The sequence below is a fragment of the Mesitornis unicolor genome, unplaced genomic scaffold (assembly GCF_000695765.1).
Source record: "Mesitornis unicolor isolate BGI_N332 unplaced genomic scaffold, ASM69576v1 scaffold29026, whole genome shotgun sequence".
Lineage (NCBI taxonomy): Eukaryota > Metazoa > Chordata > Aves > Mesitornithiformes > Mesitornithidae > Mesitornis > Mesitornis unicolor.
Genome location: NW_010189344.1, coordinates 1 through 19,454, shown reverse-complemented (window position 1 = coordinate 19,454; position 19,454 = coordinate 1). Strand labels below are relative to the sequence as shown.

General features: G+C 35.6%; 1 protein-coding gene across 1 annotated transcript in view; it reads left to right on the top strand.

Moving 5' to 3' along the window:
* Positions 1-19,128, top strand: part of AGL (amylo-alpha-1, 6-glucosidase, 4-alpha-glucanotransferase) — a gene marked incomplete at its 3' end in the record, with an annotated part of 19,360 nt that extends 232 nt beyond the window's left edge. The window contains exons 2-20 of the mRNA XM_010186037.1: positions 2,213-2,423; positions 3,315-3,481; positions 3,909-4,112; positions 8,328-8,509; positions 8,740-8,851; positions 9,149-9,269; positions 9,444-9,546; positions 9,634-9,731; positions 10,295-10,434; positions 12,890-13,077; positions 14,144-14,267; positions 15,305-15,468; positions 16,006-16,107; positions 16,345-16,497; positions 16,578-16,728; positions 17,911-18,035; positions 18,142-18,254; positions 18,381-18,515; positions 18,998-19,128. Coding sequence (XP_010184339.1) covers positions 2,213-2,423; positions 3,315-3,481; positions 3,909-4,112; positions 8,328-8,509; positions 8,740-8,851; positions 9,149-9,269; positions 9,444-9,546; positions 9,634-9,731; positions 10,295-10,434; positions 12,890-13,077; positions 14,144-14,267; positions 15,305-15,468; positions 16,006-16,107; positions 16,345-16,497; positions 16,578-16,728; positions 17,911-18,035; positions 18,142-18,254; positions 18,381-18,515; positions 18,998-19,128 — 2,724 coding nt within the window. The remainder of the gene's footprint in view (positions 1-2,212; positions 2,424-3,314; positions 3,482-3,908; positions 4,113-8,327; positions 8,510-8,739; positions 8,852-9,148; positions 9,270-9,443; positions 9,547-9,633; positions 9,732-10,294; positions 10,435-12,889; positions 13,078-14,143; positions 14,268-15,304; positions 15,469-16,005; positions 16,108-16,344; positions 16,498-16,577; positions 16,729-17,910; positions 18,036-18,141; positions 18,255-18,380; positions 18,516-18,997) is intronic.
* Between the last annotated feature and the right edge of the window lie 326 nt (positions 19,129-19,454).

Sequence of the window (19,454 nt, the reverse complement as noted above, 5' to 3'; positions counted from 1 at the left end):
CGGGGGCGGAGGGCTGTGGCAGGGAGCCCCTGGGGCCGGGTGAGAGTGAAATGGCTGAAAGCTTGCCACCTTCTTTGGACAGCAATGGAAAGGGAGCTCAGCCTGCCGTGGTGGTCTTTTGGTTTTGGTGGTTTTTTGTTTTTTTTTTTTGTTTGTTTAATTCAACACTCAATCTTTAATATTATAATTTTGAAATATGTCAGTAATAAATTTGCAGAATTTGAGATAATGTTTGAGAATATGGGATATTTAGCTTCTCCTAAATCTTATCTTGCCTCTCAGATTTCTTGTCGCTGTGCTGTGTTGGTATTCTGGCTACGTACTTCTAAGAACTTGACATTATTTCTCTTTGAAAGTGCGTGTTCTTAAGTCTGTTTGGAAAAAACCCAACAAAACAACAACAACAACAAAAACATAAACAGACCCACAAAAAACCCCATAACCCACCCCAGTAGTTGGAGTCGGTAAAGCCACTGTCTTTATAAACCACTTTTAATGATGCAACATTTTTTATTACTCATGAAGTTTTGTGGGATTTATTACTTTGTTATTGATCTAGGAACCTGTTATCAAAGTGGTTTAGTAGAGGAGCAAGATTTTGATTCTTGAGAATAAGAATTCTCTTCAACTATATTGATTTCAAAATTTTCTGACAGTGTAATCTAAGAAAATGTCAGTAGTGAAGAATTGCAGAGTTTACCCTAACCTCCATTATTAACTCTTCCTTCCAGTTGTGTAAATTTTGCTGGAAGGGGTCACACAGAGGCGCATGGCTATCAGGCATTCAAAGTGCCTCCACTGGTAGCAGTCACTGAGAGGCCATAGCTAATTTTGAGCACAGCATTCCTGATGTCGGTATAACTGTTACAGGAAATAAGATATCAAAGTCTTATATCCCTGTACTCTAATTTTAGTAATCTCTCTAATAAAATGTCAAGACAGTACTGGAGAGAGTATACTTAACCTTCCAAAAGTGAGGTTCTTCATGGAAGACTTTTTAATTTTTGTAATCAAATGAGCTTCATCTTACCTGACAGACATTCAGATCCTAAAACCACTGCTTTACATGGTGGTTTTGGTGCAACAGTGATTCTGTTAGTAAGAGAAACTGTGAGCTTGGTGAGACTTGCATTTAAGTGTATTCAGACATTGAATTCTGATATTAGAGTCCCCATGATTCTACTAAATAAGCAAGTGGCTTTTTTTCAACTGAAGATACTGGAACTTGCTGCTGTGCAGGGTTTTTTTTAATACTTCATAATTCATTATGAAGTATAGTTAAGTAATTCATTATAAATCAATTATACTATATAATGAATTATAAGTTATTCATTGTTAATAACTTTCTGTTTTTACAAATACTCCGGTTTCTTTTACTCCCAGTTTTGTAGACTGCTCAGTCTAGTAGGTGTGTTACTGCAGTTGGCTACATGATGGGCACATAATTTAGTAAATTATTGTGCAAGCACACACCTGCTTCAGTCACTTGAAAGGACCCAGAAATTAGCCATGCACGTATTGGGGGCCCTCATACCTGCAAGTGGAAACCTGTTACAAATCTGTTGATTAAACGGAATTTTTTTATATCCAACTGAACAGGCTACAGTATGATTTTAGGTCCCAGTATTTTAACTTGGTTTTCTTCTTGTTATCGTGGGTATCTTAAGCCCAAATACGGCTCTTTCTATGTGCGTGTGACCTGCAGCATGCACACAGACCTCCCTTTGATTTGTTGAGCTCTCTGAAATTTTGTTTGTACATTGTAGATTACACACAAGTATGTATCACCTTACAATCAAAAGCATAAGGAATTGAGCGTCGTTTAGTTGAATGCTAAATTTAATTTCCATTAGTTCCTCAATGGAAAATGAAGGGATTTGAAATATTTTCTGGTTTGAGATGTGTTCCTAATTTTTTCAGATGTTTGCATGGGTCAACTTAATAAATAGACTTGGTAAACCTAAATACTATGGAATCCAAACTCTACATAAAATTGTGTGTAGTCTGATGATCATGAAGTTTTGCTGTATTTTATATTTAAGACTTTATATAGCAAAGAGGAACAAATTGGAAAGATACATAGTGCCATATAAGTAAAGGAAAAGGACTATATTTAAAATGTGCAAAGAACAATGTTAAGAAAGTAGGGGATTTTTAATTACAGAATAGAAAGATCCTCCTGATAAAGTGATTTTTTTTTTTTTTCCTTGAGGTTTTGAACTACAGTTCCGATTAGGCCCAACTCTTCAAGGCAAGCCTGTTACCGTGTACACAAATTATCCAGCTTCTGGAGAAACATTTGATCGCCACAAGTTCAGGACACTCTCCTGGCACAATCCCACAGGAAAAGAAGATGATTCTGACAAATACTGCAAGCTGGATCTCCAAATTTCTGGATCCTACCAGTACTATTTCAGTCTTGGGTAAGTGAAATTCTATACTTGCAGCCTAATGCAATCTGCTCCCTTGGTCTATATTTTAACCTCAAGAAATCACTGTTAAGAATAAAAACATTTTTTCCATGCATTTTTCAAATCACAACCATGAGGCCTATCTGAATCTGCTAATGAAAGACAGTGGCTGTGGTCGTTCCCTAATACTTTCTGATGCAAAGATATCCTGGAGACTATAGAGAACAAAGTTGGTTAATTTTCTATGAATGTTAGAAAGGGAAACCATATTTACAAGTTTTCAGTCATGAGCATTTGAAGTATCAGAATAATTACTTTGTACTTTCTTCATTGACTTTGGAGGTTGCTTTTTTTTTTTTCTTTCCAGCACAGTGGTTCTAGCATGTGTTATTTCATATTCTTTACTTCCTCCTTCATTTCAACAGGACAAGTGCAGAGGAGAGTGCCAGTATCTGTAATGATTGTAGTCTGGTATTCTGAGTGCCTGGAAGATAGGTAAATTCCCTCAGGCTTAAAAGGGCATTTAGCTCAAGTCTCTTTCCCAAGGGTGGTGCTCCTAATGCAGGTCTTACTATAAAAAGTGGACTGTTACACTTTCTTTGTTTCTGTCCATATCCTTAAAGGAGGTACCAGCGGTCTGTCTCCAAAAATAACAGACATATTTCACTTCTGCAGAGAGGTTAAGCCTCTGTATCCCAACTGTTTTCCTGTAAGCAACTAACTTTAAGTCCAGTACATAGATGATGCCTAAGATCTCTTCAGTGTTTCTTATTTTATTCAGGTGTCCTGCCCAACCACTGTACTGGACTACTATGTTTTTGAAATAGCTGTGCTTATTGATTCTCTTTCTGAAACTGACTGGTACAATGAGTGATTACCAATGAAAATTAATTTTTTTTCCAGAAATGAAAAAAGTGGTGGAGGTTACATAGTTGTGGATCCTATTTTGCATGTCGGAGCTGATAATCATGTGTTGCCGTTGGACTGTGTCACGCTCCAGACGTTCCTCGCTAAGTGTCTGGGACCCTTTCATGAATGGGAAGATAGGCTTAAAGTTGCAAAAGAAACAGGTAATACCAATGCACATATTAAAGGAGTGTAACCCAAAGTTACACTGAAGAGCTTCAGTGTAAAGACATTTGTTCTTTAGTTTGTAGACTAAATATTTTCCACTAGATCAATCTAGTTAACAGGTAAAGTTGGTGAAATGATTAAAATATTTGCAGAGGTGCAAAAATTCAGGGATTTCCTGACATGGGAAACCATTTTTGTTTTCCTGTTTTGATTTCAGATAGTAAGTTTGTGGAACTGATGGGGTGATTTTTTTAAAGCTCGTATTGTGTAGAATTTCAAGAGGAAGATTCAGAGTAATTGACAGTGGTTATTCCAAATGGTAGCTTTAAGTACATGTTACAGTTGTAACTTACTGTGCTTCTTTCAGTGGATTTTGATTGAAATTTGTTTTTCTTATTAAATAAATGGCTTCTTATTACATAGGTTACAACATGATTCATTTTACACCACTGCAGAAGCTTGGACTGTCTAGATCATGTTATTCGCTGGCTGATCAGTTAGAAGTAAATCCTGAATTTTCAAGCCATAATCAAAAGTGCACTTGGAGTGATATAGGAGCTCTTGTGGAAAAAATGAAAAATGAATGGAATATGCTTTGCATCACAGATGTAGTCTACAATCATACTGGTATGTTTTTTGTGGGTGTTAATAACCAGATTGGTCCTATAATTATATTTTGTTATTTTCCTTAACTTTTCCACCTTAAACTCATTTTTCAGTAGCTGTTTTAAGCAACTTATTTGTCTCTGTCTTTGAATCTCAAGTCCAGGACAACTCTTTGCAATTGTAACTGGTACGTCTCCATGACAGATGTAACATAATTTAGTATTGTTACTGAAAGAGTGAATAGAGCCCTTCTTGGAGAGAACTTATGAACTCTGCATGTGTCAGTATTTTAGAATATGTTTTTATGATCTATGGTCTGTGGCTCCCACATAAATTACTGGAATCTGTGTTATGAATTATTTGGGGAACATAAACTGAGTACTTTCTTGTTAAACAGTGTATTGTTCTTGTAGCTGCTTTAAAGTGACTGCTCTAATTGGGATCTAACAAGCAGACAACGAACAGAATAGAGACAAGAGGCTAGGATTAAGCAATGGAGGAAATGTTACAACTCAGTCTGTGAGGAAAGGAAAAAAAGAAAGAGAGCTTTGTGTTTGGTGTGGTGTTTGTTGGTTTTTTTTCTTAAGCGTAGATGTGCCAATGGATTGAAGGCTTCTCTTAATTGCTTTTTGTAGCTAAAGTTGTCTGTTGTGCAGAGGGACAGTGGGTTTTCTTCAATATGACCTGATGAAATTTGAGTTATAGTACTTCATCATGTGTAAGTTTGCTGATTATTTGGATAATGAGTTTACTTTAATTTATGTTTAGAATGCAGTTTTCATCTTGCGCTGTAATCCTAAAGATCGCAATACATCTTCTAGCAGAGTGGACAACCAGTGGTTATGTATGTTGATGTTACAGTCCTTTGAGGCTTTAAAAAAACCCTAACCACAGATATGTGACTTTCAAGCTTTATTTGCTTTAGTTCTTTAGTGTTGACTGCTGCCAGACATTCCTATCCTGTCAGTCTGCAGTGCAGTGTGGGCCCTGTTGTTTGCCGAAAAGTTGCTAAATATAGTTATTGGCTATGTGTCTGAGGGAATTAGGCTTTTAAACAGTCTTCCAGTTTCAGCGTTGCACTTTACCAACTGGAAGTCCAGTCTCTCCTATGTCTTTTGAGATACTATCATCTTTTAATGTGTATATTTGCATGCTACCAAGGAGGATGATTTTATGGACAGAAATATCAAATCTAAACTAATTATTAAACTCCAAAATATATTTGAGAAGAAAAATGTCATATTATTACTTGGATACATTTGGAGAAGGACTTTTTCAGGTTACATTCAGAGTTCAAAGTAATGTTCATTGGGATGGATAACTAAACAGTTATACTGTGGTGAAAGGATGTTTAGAAGTGTCTTCTAACAGGATAGCAATATTCAAGTGACCATGGTCCTGACTCACATCATTAAGCAAGGTATACTTGATGGCTTTGTTTCTTGCTTTCAGGCTTTTAAACTCAACTTTTTTTTCCCTTTCTTTGTTGTTTATAATGAAAATCTCTTAATTTACAGCTGACTTCAAACTTCGTTAGATGCCACATTTAGCATAAGCAGAAAGTTACATTGGTAAATGTCCAAGTAAGCAATAATGTCGTATATGCCTGTGGAGGTTAAACGTTATCAGGGCTTTTGAAATAAGAAAATAGGCAAATAGTTTTGGGGGTTCTTTTAGATGGAAACTTAATTTACTTTACTTTTTTATTATTTATTTTAATTGAACAGTAACTTCTAGTATTTAGTTCCTGTGCATTAGGGTGACTTAATTGTAAACCATGTATTAAAGACCCATTTGAATATAAGAGACACAAAATGTATGGTCAGTTATTTTGAGCAGACTATGGATGCTTGCACATCATTATTAATTCTGTAGGATGTCTGCATTAAAAGCTTAAGTAGTCTCACAGTAAATCCTCTAATGCTGGTAATTCTAGCAGCTCATGACCCCTCAGTTTACAGTGGCTGTATGCGTTGGTAGTTTCTGCTTTCTAGCCAAAAATGGCAATGCTTCCCCTCTGTTCCTTTTGTAAAGTCAGACAGCTCACTCTCAGGATTAAGCAGTTAAGTGAAGGCGTTTGTTCTGTGCACAGGACTGGAGGACAGACTGCTCACACAGTAGAGAACACTGGGAATCAGTTTTTGATGTTAATGTTTCTGTTAGTCACTAAGGAAAGCCAGCATTTATGGCCTGACTTACAGTAGATGCATGTGCTAATGTTAAATGTAGATGCACCTTTAGCGTGTTGGCTGGAGTATTGTAGATAAACTTGCAAGCCCTGTCTGGTAACTAGGTAGGTGTGCCTTTTTTGGGCTGCCATTTCCTTCAGGGTGTTCAAAAACCCTTGAATAAGAGTCTGTTTGCTGGCATTTACTTTCTACCAGGAGATAGAAAAAGGAGAGGTTTTTTTCCTTTCCAGGCTTTCAGTGGCTGCAATAAATTGTATAAAGTAATAAAATAAACTGAAATAAATTATACATCCTTTATCTTTCAAAAGAGGCTACTATTGTCTAATGGCAGTTTAACACTTCAGTAAATTCTGATTCCAAGCACTTGACTCCTCAAGTGCCTTCTCTCAGTTTTATAAAGGGGAGGAGGAAAAAAAAGTCTTGGGCAGTGAGCATTGCTACTAAATATTAAGCTTGTTTAATTTATGTAACAATGAATTAGTCCTTAGAAAAATGTGCAACTATGTTCTTAAATAAGAACATAATGGATTTTAGAAATTGTTTTCTATTATTCCTCATCTTAATATTTCCATATTTTTATATGTATGTGTATTTTCTCTCTAGCTGTAACAAATGTAATCACAATGACGTTTTGGACAAGCTTTTTTTATGCGGAATAAAATTTCTTTTGGTGTTATGTTGTGAATTACTGGAGTTTACCTTTGATCAGAAAACATCATCCTGTTCGATACCAGAACTAGTGGAAGGCCTGTTGATTTTTATTTTTTTTTCCATCATAACACCATGGATTTAAATGATTTATTGTCTTTTTAGAATTAACTTTCTTTACTCATTAAAGTCCTTTATAGTAAAAAATGTTTCTTGTTAGATGAATAAGCTAGTTTAGCATTTTGGAGAAAAGTATTTTTTCAGAAGTAGTGTATGCATTAAAGAAAAATGGGGAGAGGGAGGATCTGGTTGGCATAGAACAACCTTTAACAGCCTCAGCTTATTATTGCGTGATGTAACTTTAACGTAAGTATGGTGTTTTAGTTGTAGATGGCATTTAAACCATGAGGATCCTAATTTTCACAAATGGTTTGACTTTATAAACATGGAAATTTGCCATGTTCATAATGGTCTCCAGATGTAACGTAAGCAGATATTCTCAAGAGCAGTTCGAGTTACAGACTGAGAGAGTACACTCTTTACTTTCCCTTTGACGTTGTTGTTTGAGCTTCTTTGAACTAAGCTAACTTGAGTTTTAGGTGTTAATTGTTCTGCTATCATTTTGGACATGTTGATGGCTCTTCACATTTCCAACATCATAACTTGTTATATATATTTTTTCTCTTGTGTGAATTACTGCTATTTTTCTCTCCTTTTCTAAAACCATGTATTAATAAGTCATGTTCTGTGAAAAATCATTTTTTAAAAACCCTTTTAAAACCTGAGTAATTCTTTTTTCTTATGCACTTGTGGGTTTGTTTTTTATAAATTTTATTTTTTTTCGGTTGCGAAGATTCATTCAAAAGAATGTCTGAAAATTATTTTGTTTCAGAAACTGAAACAAAAAACTGTGTTTCAGACAGTTCTGAAAATGGAAAGAAATTAACTCTCGAGGATTTTTTCATCATTGTCATACTTCCAAAATCCTCTCTGATATATATGTACTCATACTGATCACACTCATACTGGTGAAGGCTCCTTACCTTCTCTGACTTTATTCTTAATTTTCAGCATTACATTTCTTTATGTATTTCCTGCAACAAAACCATGTTTTTTTTAAAAAATATATTTTATATAGCTGACAAAAAGCTGCTCTGCAGTCTCTGCAACTGTATTTGTTTAAAAAAAAAAAAAAGTGGCTATAAGTAATGCACACCTCTACATAAGACATAATTTTCTTTTGGCATGGAGAACTTAAATTGAAATGTGACCTAAGCATACATGCCTTAAGTTAAGTACCTTAACTTCTTGGTGTTAAGATGTTTGCAGAAAACAGCTTAAGTGTTCAGCTTATGCATTTACTTTCTTTTTTTTCCCTCCCCTCCCTTTCTTGAATAAGCTACCAACAGTGAATGGCTCAGGATGCATCCAGAATGTGGCTATAACCTTATAAATTCTCCTCACCTGAAGCCAGCTTGGGTCTTGGATAGAGCTCTGTGGCATTTTACCTGTATGGTGGCTGATGGAAAGTACACTGCTAAAGGGGTTCCTCCCTTGATTGAAAATGACCATCACCTGAATGTAAGTGAATGAGAACTGAGTATAAGCTATTAGACAAGGTAAGTAGCTGTATTAAGTAGTAGTATTTCTAAGTTTGTGGAAATACACAAACAATGGTATATACTTTGCAGAAATATTTCATTAAATAATCCTCTACTCTTTTTTTTGGTAACAATTCATATAAGCACTTAGCTTTTCTTAATTATATTAATATTCAACATTAAGAACTAACATAATTTTTATTTTTACAGTGTATTCGTAAAATAATTTGTGAAGAGATATATCCAAAAATTAGACTATGGGAATTTTTCCAAGTGGATGTTAACAAAGCTGTGCAGCAATTTAGAACCCTCCTAACCCAAGGTAAAGGAAGGGTATGTTGCTGAAGCATGTGGAATGTATATTTATAGTTCAAGAAACTTGTAGGTAAACTTAAGAATAAGCTGGAAATAATAGTCCCATTTTTTACTGTGTGAGAAACATACCATGCAGATTTAAGCATATAAAAATGTTTTGAGGGCTAGTAAAGCCTCTGGAGACTTTGCACCCCTTTGCCTTTATCTACCTGTATCTTGCTTATGCTACAATTATAAAAGTTATGTCTTTTAAATGTAATTCCTCTTTTTAGTTTATGAATACTCTTTTCTATCTTGTTCTTAGGCAAAATAAGCACTAAATCTGATCCAAATCAACATCTTCAAATAGTTCAGGACCCTGATTATAGACGATTTGGCTGTACTGTAGATATGAATATAGCATTGGCAACGTTCATACCACACAGGTATCGTATCAGTGATTACAAGTTAAAATAACAAGTGAAGTTAGACTTGCAAAATCAAATAAATTATTTTTAGAATTGGGGAAAATTGACTTTTTTATTACTTCTAGTTATGTATGCTGCATGTTTTAAAAATAAATTATTTTAATTGTTCTCTGTTTTTAATGTCCTGAAAAGCAATGGACCAGCTGCAATAGAAGAATGTTGTAACTGGTTTCGTAAGAGGATTGAGGAACTGAATGCTGAACAACACAGACAAACTAATCACCATCAAGAGCAGGTGTTACAATTACTGTGTTTTAATGCTGAGTTGTTTTAAATTGCAAATAAATGCAGGCATTTCAGTGCGTAATTTAATTACTTCTAGGCTGTCAATTGTCTTGTGGGCACTGTGGTTTATGAACGACTGGCTGGTGATGGTCCGAAGCTGGGTCCTATCAGTAGAAAACATCCCTTAGTTACCAGGTATTTTTTGTTGTTGTTCGGAAACTATTAGAATCTATCCAGGCAAAGTGGGTTCTAAGTTCATTAAAAGTATACCTTTACATGTACAAGTGTTATGTTTTCTTTCTGATAGACAAATGCCACTTAATGGATTGACTGTCTTTTCTAAGCAACAGTGGTGACTTTTTAATAAACAAATGTGACCAGAGAGCATGAAACAATACTCAGAGTGCATCAAAACCTTACATAGTGCAAATTGCTCTTGTAGGTGGAAGAGGGGTGGAACTAGGAAAGCTTACACCTTTCAAGTTTGTACTTGATGCCACTCATATCTGAAGGGCTAGAACTTCAGTCTTGCCCTGCCAGCTGATACAAACATAGAGGCAACACCTGTCTCTCCTCCTTCAAGGCGTGTTACAAAATAGAAAATTCCCTATCATTTATAGTCTAGCAGCTGTTGGTTTTTTGTATCTGTTTTGTCTACAAGCCAGTTCATAGCAGATATCTTAATTTCAAAGACAATGAGTTTCAGCTTAGTTTAACCTACAGGATTGGGTTTTTTTTACTGCCTATTTATTCCATAGGTATTTTACTTACCCATTCAAGGAGCTGACTGTGGAGGAAGAAGAAACTATGATACATCAGCCAGATAAAGCTTGTTATTTCATGGCTCATAATGGCTGGGTTATGGGAGATGATCCTCTTAGAAACTTTGCAGAACCAGGTTTGTAAAAGAACTTTGAATAATCTTATAAACCTTTTGTTATTCTAGCCAAAGCAAAAACAATTTTATTTGATCTTTTTTCCAGAGATACTCCTATGGAGCTGCAGAGTAGCAGACAGATACTCAGTTCATAGCTCTTTTATTTTCCATTCAGCATCAGATCAACTGTAAGAGCTGGGATTTGCGGTTTTGCAAGATTAGAGATGGAAAGTACCAGCTTTCTGCCCCTGAAATGGGGACATCCTGCCTTCCCACTTCTGTCATTGTCTCTGTTGCTTACTTTATATTTTGTTCCAACACCACTGCTTGTTGGCATCTCCATGGGACAGTAACAGTGTGGCAGAAAACAATGCCATTAAAAGGTGGATAGCATTTTACTTGATAGCATTAGCAAGCAAAAACTGGATCCCTGAAAGGTCCAGTGAGTGGCAGTCAAGAAATGACCCAGTTAATCCAAAATAAGTATGCAGATTACTTGTGAAGGTAAGATAGGGTATGAATTCACCGTGCACTAAAATACTATATTCTAACTCCTTTGGGGACAATACTGATATCCAGTAAAAGAAGTGTTTACAACTGTTCTTTTCAGACTAGTCATTCCTTTAGTAAACTGTATCAAACATAAGCCAGTTTAACTCTAATTAAACATCTGTCTAAGAGTTTGAGTCTGCTTTAGAAGCTAATCTAACTGATACTCCAGGGTGATCTAGAGTTAACAAACACCTAATTTCTGCAAAATAATCTACAGGCCTTGCACTGCTTTTTATTTACAGGTTTTTTCTCCTTTGCAAGGATGAAGCGAATACATTTTTCAAGGGTGTTTTTGGTCAGTTGCCTTTTGGCTAATTGCCCTTTGTTTTGGACAGACTGTTGTGTTCTTTTTTTCCTTTAGTCACTGTCTTTGGCATACAGAACTTCCACTACTGAGTTTTTTCTCAGCATTCTCATGGTTTTTAATTAGTTTACAGCTTTTTGAGTGCTTTATACTTACGTTATACCTTTGTTTTATGTCACACATGATTTTAACTGACAATACAGTGTGAAAAGATGGTACATAAGGGTACAAATACAGGAATTGCAAAACAGATGCAGCTAGTTCTGTAAATGGCCCTTAAAAAACTCATGGTGTATGTCCAAAGAGAGCCAGTTTTTCTGTTCCTGTAGCTATGTTACCATTATTGAAGATAAAAAGTAGGCAGTACTGAAGTGAATGTTTTTGAAAGTAGTGGTGGTGGCTTACGATCCTTGTTCTTTACTAGCTGCTTACTCTTGTTGCACGTCTTTCATTGCATAGGCCCAAATGCTTAAGCGTCCATAATATGAGCCTTAGGAAATCAGTCTTACTGATAAATATTCTCTTTGCTAAGGCAGGATTACTTTTCAACTGAATAAGTTTCCTGATCTAATTTAAGGTTCAACCACTAAATAACTGTGGTGATACATCCATAGAGCTGGTCTAGGAGTAGCAGATAGCAATGGAGTCTCTGTCTTACACATCCTGAGTGGTGCTGACCCTGTTCTTGCTTTGATCAAGCTTAGGCAAGATTAATACAAAGAGACCTTCAGAAGGCGCAAAGATATCTGTGTTTCTCTTATGTGGGATCTGATTATTGACCATTCTGTGATAGTGCCTGAAAATTACATGTTACAGATGGTACAAGTTTTTGGTGGTTTTTTTTGTTTGTTGGTTTGGTTTGTTGTTGTGAGGTTTTTTAAACAATATTATTGCCATTGTCAAATGTGTGATTTGTATAGGACAGAAGTCACTTATTTTAGATGTGACTATTTAAGTCTTTGTCACAGTTAAACTTCCATCAGTGTATTCCATGCAGGAAGGATATTACAGCTGAACTCAGATTTAAATGTTCTTTTGTTGATTATGATGCCATAAAGAAGGCAAAAAATCTATATGAAACTAGACTAGATGGAGGATAAGTATTTTCATAGACATGAAAATTATTTAGGAACTTTGTCCATTTAAGTGAGCTACCTGCCTAAGTGCTTCAGAGATTTGCCTTACATCATCAGTCTGCTGTTCACAGGCTACAAAATGTTAATATGTGGCTGTGGCAGTTTATTTATGGTAACACAGTGAGATGCTGTTTTGAATTTGGCCAGTATAAACAACCAAACTACTGATTTTGCTGTTTTTTTCTTTTTTTTTTTCTCGAGTACAGTTTTTTATACTACTTTGAAATCAAATTCCTTTTAATTCTTCATTCTGAAGAATTATTTCAGTATCACTATAGAAGTTAAGTATTCCCTTGGAGTAGTCTGAAATTATACCTCAGTGTAGGCTATATAGATTTTGAGTTGATACGGTTATTGTTTGAATTTTTACTTGTCGTCATTGTTCTCCTATTCTTGAGCAGTAGAGATTTAAATGCCACATTTTTCTGTTGGTGGACACTCTGTGCTATTTATATACACTATAGGGAATGTGTTTCTCTTACAGGTTCAAATGTTTACTTGAGAAGAGAGCTTATTTGTTGGGGAGACAGTGTGAAACTGCGATACGGTAATAAACCTGAAGACTGCCCATACCTCTGGGCACATATGAAAAAATACACTGAAATCACTGCCAAACATTTCCATGGTGTTCGTCTTGACAACTGTCACTCAACTCCAATTCATGTAGCTGAGGTACGTAAAATTAAGCATGTTCATTCTAAAGCAGCTTCTGTCTGTGAAATAAGTCCTGCACTGTTGCTACAAAATCTGCAGGATCTACATGGCAGGGTTCAGGTGTGAATGAATCTTCCTCACTGCATTAGCAAGGCTTCTTGACTGGTGGTGTTTAGATACAGTTTCAGCTACTTTAAACAAGTTACTAGAGTGGTGTAGCTATTGTATCTGTTAATTCTCCCCTTCAGCTGAAACGCTGTGTATACGCATGGACCTGGCTAACTTTTCCCTTGTGTAGCTGTGGACTTAGTGCAATGAATGCCAGTATCCAGTATGTCGGTTTTAACTGGGGTCATTGTCAAGACTTGGTTGAAAGTCTTAGTGTTACTTTGCCATATACATTTTGCTATTGCTGAATCACACAGGAAGTGTTTTACTTGCCAGAATTTAAAAGCTGGTAAGAACACCTGCAGAAAGTTTAGTGTGGCAGGTTTATTGCTAAGATTAGTGCTTATTGTTTACCGTGGAGCTGACTTTATCCAGAAATTGGTGAATTGGCTTTAAATAGATTTGAATAGTGCAGCTTGTTAGTGCTTAATCTTAGCTTGGTTGCAGAGTTTACCTAAATCTGTGAAGAGCTTTCTAAAACAAGTTGATTTGCCCACACAAAAGTTGTAAGTGGCTTTTAAATACGGCTATTTCAAAACTTCTGCCATTCTTTCATTTATTGTTACTATTTTTGCAATAGTAACTTTGAAGGCTTAAACTTAAGTTCCTGTCAGATTTTCTTACCTTAACATGTATCTCTTTTATCCAACCTTGGTTCTTGCATTTTGAGTTAAGATTTTGTTTAAAAACGAAGTTGTAATTAGCTTGAAGTCTTCAGAGAACTTCCTAGAATTACTCAGTTCATAAAAAAATTTCTGTAAAATACAAACATGGTTTTATGAATATTAAACTGTTGTTCATTAATGACTTGCATATATTAACTACTCAGTTATGTTTGATTAACGTTCATGTTAATGTTTGTGTATGCAGAGCTGACAACAGATGTCTTGCAATAAAAATGTGTTATGATCTATAGGAGATGCTAGCAACAGCCAGATCAGTCAGACCTAATCTTTATGTGATAGCTGAACTCTTCACGGGCAGTGAGTACATTGACAATGTTTTTGTCAACCGCCTGGGAATTACCAGCCTGATTAGAGGTACAATAAGCAGTTGAAAATTATGGAGGATTGTCGTGTATGGTTTGGAGTTCTTAATGTGAAACTAACATTGGTATGCTTTTTTATTTTTCTTACATACTTATGTTCTTTGCTTATGCAATTACCTTTTCTTCATGTTCTATTTTAACTTCTCCTTTGTTGTTTGCTAATTCTTGATTTTTCCTTCTGTTTGTGTGTCCTCTTCTGTGTAACAACTTTTTTTGTTCCTTAATTTTGGCTTTCTGTTTGTCTTTGCTGCATGGCATTTTCCTATTGTCCAATCCCTGCCTAGCTTTGAAACTTGTCCTTTTTTGTATCTACCTTTCCCCTTTCTGTGGCTTTTTTGGCTGTGCTTTTTGCAGTACATGCTGGACACAGCTAGAAAGTTGCGAGCCGATTTGTATGTAGTGGCTGAACTGTTCACAGGAAATGAGGAGCTGGACAATATCTTTGTGAATAGGCTGGGCATTACCTCCTTAATAAGAGGTAGGCTTGCTGTGCGTGTGGTCGCTTTCCAACGAGAGGTTATAGATGACGTGCCTTTTGCAAGGAGAAGGTTTCTTCTGGATTATGCACTCTTAATTTCATACTCCATGTAATCAGAAGTACAGTTTTTGTATTGGGACTCTCTTGATACTCGGCATAAAAATACAGTACTAGATGTAACGTAAGAGAAGACGTCCTGCATTAGTGTAGAGAAGGTCAAATATATCACTCATTCTTGCAAGGGAAAAAGAAGTTGTAGCACAGTTCTGCTATGCAAGTTCTGCGTCATGTCTGATTTTTGTTGCATGAGTTTCTTCAAGCCTATGAAAAACAGTTTCAGATCTCTGGGGTTTTTTCTTCTGTTATTTCCTTCTCTTTCTCTACCTTAATGTATTATAGTAAATAGAACACTCCAAGGTTGTATATCCACATTAAAGAAATGATTGAACACACCAAAATAGCAGCTGTAAAACACTTTGTTAGCATCTTTGTGCATGCTGTACTCTGTGGTAGTTATTTTTATGCGAACACTTACTTATTTTACTCTTTAGAGGCAATGACTGCTTATAATAGCCATGAAGAGGGAAGGTTAGTTTATCGTTTTGGAGGTGAACCTGTTGGCTCTTTTGTTCAGCCACGTCTGAGGCCTTTGATGCCAGCTATTGCTCATGCACTCTTTATGGACATTACACATGATAATGAATGTCCAATTCAGGTGAGTACCTAAACCAAACCCCAAAGGTTACATTTAATGTTTTCTGAATTTATATTTCTGAACCGTGGGAGGGCTTGGTGTGATCTGGATGTTTTTCCTGAGCCATGTTTAGGGAAAATTATTTTCAGGTCTTCAAGTTTTTATGCAGAGAATAAAATCTTAGAACAGCTCTCTCTGATGTTCAAAATTTTGTCTTTGAAGGCAAAAAGTATATAAAACTACTTAATGAGCAGCTTTGATTCTTTCATTCCAGCTACTATAAGTGTTAACCAGTTCTCCTAGGCTCTGGTTTACAGGAGAAAATGAGAAAGAATGGTGGGAATTGGAATGCTTATTTTTGAGGGTTTCTCTTAAGTTGCTTTTGTTAATGCATTTGTAAGTAATTTCTTTCAATAATTCTATTGTGATTGAGAAAATTATGATTGTGTGATTAGCAGTTCCTCTGTTAAACCGAGTATATCTTCTGTATGCTGAAATGAGAGGGATGAATTATGTCTTTGTTTCACTATTTATGACTTATTTCTTTTTCTGACATAGCACCGATCTGCATACGATGCTCTTCCTAGTGCAATGATTGTTTCCATGGCATGCTGTGCTACAGGAAGCACTAAAGGCTATGATGAACTAGTACCACACCAGGTATATGTCTACACTTTAACTCCTAAGTTACTTCTGAAAACGTAAACTTTATTCTTGTCCTAGGACATATTTTAACACTGTTTATTTGAAATCCCAAGCAGGCTTACTAGCTGGCATTACTTCAGTTTGCCTCAATTTAATCTGAAATTTGAATTACATAGTTGAGACCTCCAGCTGTTTGCTTGTTGGGTTTTTTTTCCAGAGTAGTTATTTGCTTAAATCTTTATTTCTTTACAGATCTCTGTGGTATCTGAAGAGAGGTTTTATGCAAAATGGAATCCAGGAGCACACCTGACTTCTGGTGAAGTTAATTTCCAAACAGGAATTCTAGCAGGAAGGCTGGCCATAAACAGGCTGCATCAGGAGCTGGGGGCTAAAGGCTTTAATCAGGCAAGAAGTGAGGGTAACATTGCAATTTCTGCATATTTATGTTCTAAGTGAACACATCTGCAATGGTATGTCTTTTCTAGGTGTATGTAGATCAAGTTGATGAAGATATAGTGGCAGTGACAAGACATTGTCCTAACACACACCAGTCTGTTGTGGCTGTAAGTCGAACGGCTTTCAGGGATCCTAAAACTTCCTTCTACAGTAAAGAAGTACCTGAAATGTGTATCCCAGGTAATCAGATTTCTTTTCAAGAGATGACAGGTGTTATAAAAAAATTAAGCTTCTTCTAATTCCATACTTTGAAACTTCAAACACATGAAACAAGTATGAGAATTTTCATTATGTAATGCTCCTTTGACATGTACCAACATCCATATAACAGAAGTGATTGAAGAAACAACAAACGTACCTTGCTTAGGGTTTTTAAAAGCATTCATATTCAGTATACTTCCTGCTATAAGCTCCCCATGAGGATGGGGTTTCATTTACTGTCTCCTTTGTGAACTGCTAAGAAGTAGTTAACAGCAAGATGGTTAATTGTAAAGGCTTGGGAGGCGATTACTGTTTACTAAGTGTTATACTGGGGAAAAAGGCTGAAATCATATCCTGTCTGTTGATGTCATTGCTATTCTGATTTCCTGTATGTGACTACTTTTGTGGTCTTAAAATACATCTTAAGAAACAACAGTGTAATGCATAAGTTAATATAAAGATAATGTATAGGTAATACATACATAATATTAATTAAATATGCAAAGTATTTACTATACCTAATAGTAGCCAAGTATAACAACTTCTGCACATTACCTGGCCATTTTTCTGAAGAGAAGCTTTCCAAACTGCCTTTTTAATTCTACTCAGTTCTTTGAGTGCATGTTTGTGCCTGTTTTGAAGTCATACACATTATATGTTAAGATACTTACAAGTGGCTGCAAGACTTGTGTACCTTAGTTTGTAGATTACTGACAGGTTAGAGAAAATGAGAATATTTGAATATTAGTATATAATGTTACACTTTTAAGATAAACCATCTGTAGCTGCAGTTCAGAAACCGATCTAATCCAGTCTCATGAAAGACAGTAAGATAACTAACAGAGCTGGTGATCAGTTAAAAACAGGTGGTAATTCATGAATTGTTGACTGATTTCTTTCATTTTTTTAATGGTTAATTTATTATTATAAAATTTAAAAATTGCAGTTTTATCTATGTACAGCCAATGAACATGTAATGAATGTCTATAGGATATTTAGAACACACCTCCATATGTTTTGTCATGTTTGGTTGTTCATCAGCTATATAACTGAGACTTGTATTTCGAATATTAGGTTTTTAGTTTTAGGTTTTGCTGAATGTTTTTGAAAGAATCACTGTAAAGTTTCTTAACAGCAACAACGTGATTTAACTTCTCATAGGAAAAATAGAAGAAGTAGTACTTGAGGCTAGGACTATTGAGAGAAGTGCTAGTCCTTACAGAAAAGATGAACGTTTTATAAATGGATTGCCTAATTTCACAATGGAACTGAGAGAGCATATCCAGGTAATTAGTCTTCTTCACCCATGTTATGATGTAATATTTTTGTATTTTGTGATATGTTATAAAAAAGACATTGAATTTCAGTTGCAAATGTGTTTTCTTTTCTAAGATTAAAGACAGTAAAATTATAAAGCAAGCTGGAACTGCTATAAAAGGGCCAAATGAATTTGTTCAAGAAATAGAATTTGAAAAATTAACACCAGGAAGTGTAATAGTATTCAGGTACGTTATTATAATTGTCAGATGGCTGTGTTAGTTAACGTAGAATGATAGGATTCTTTGTTTTGAAACTTGGGAATAGTTATTTTAAGTGCTACGTTTCTACAAGTTGTACATTCATATTTACAGAGTTAGTCTTGACCCAAAGGCACAAGAGGCTGTTGGCGTACTCCGCAATCATTTGATCCAGTTCAGCCCTCATTTTAAATCTGGAAGTCTTCCTGATGATCATTCAGCACCTATATTAAAAACATTATTTTCTTCGTGAGTATTCTTTAAGTTTCTGAAGTAGAACAGAGCTACTGTGGGAGCAAAGAGCAGTCTGTAAATTTTAAGTGAGGATTTTTTGTTCTCACGAGTGGATTTGGATAGTCACAGTGCAATAAAAACTCTGAGATACCTTTTTTATATTTATAATACTAAGCAAAGTTAATACTTAAAAACTTCCCAGGCTCCTTTGCTCAAGTTCGGTGTAATTGCTGCTTAAAGTAGACTTACATGAAGTGCTTGTCAGTGTTGGAGCATGATCGTTTGGGGTTTGTACTTAATACTGTGTTTGTAAATAAACAGCAAAACATCTGAAAAATTCAGGCTCTTAATTTCCAAGATTAAATGGTGAGAAAATTATATATATTTAATTATTTTAATGTAAGTCTGAAACTAGAATTGTTTGTGAAATCCTTTCTTTCTTTCCCTGCTAATGTTGGTTTTGGGTTCGGATTTTTTTTTCTCCGCTGTCTTTTCAGTATTGCATCTAAACTAACTTTGGCAGACCTAAATCAAGTACTGTATAGGTGTGAGGCAGAAGAACAAGAAGATGGTGGAGGTTGTTACAATATACCAAACTGGTCGTCACTGAAGTATGCAGGCCTCCAAGGTAACACTTTCAGTGTTCTCTTTTTCTGTTTAAGAAAAAAAACCAAACAACCAAACAAAAAAGGTAGCACAGAGCTGCTTAATCTCATACCTTAATGCTATTGTACGGCTAGTGCCAATGTTTGGATAAAAACCAGGAAGTTGGTTTGGTTTGGGGGAGGGGGGGTGGTGGTGTTTGTTTGTTTTGGGGGTTTTGATTTTGGGGGTTTTGATTGGCTTTTTTGGGGTTTGTTTGATTTTGCTTGACCATGCTGCTAATCAGTATTGTACCCAGGAAATCACATACTAAAACAAGAATCCTCTCTCTCTCTCTCTCTCTCTCTCTCT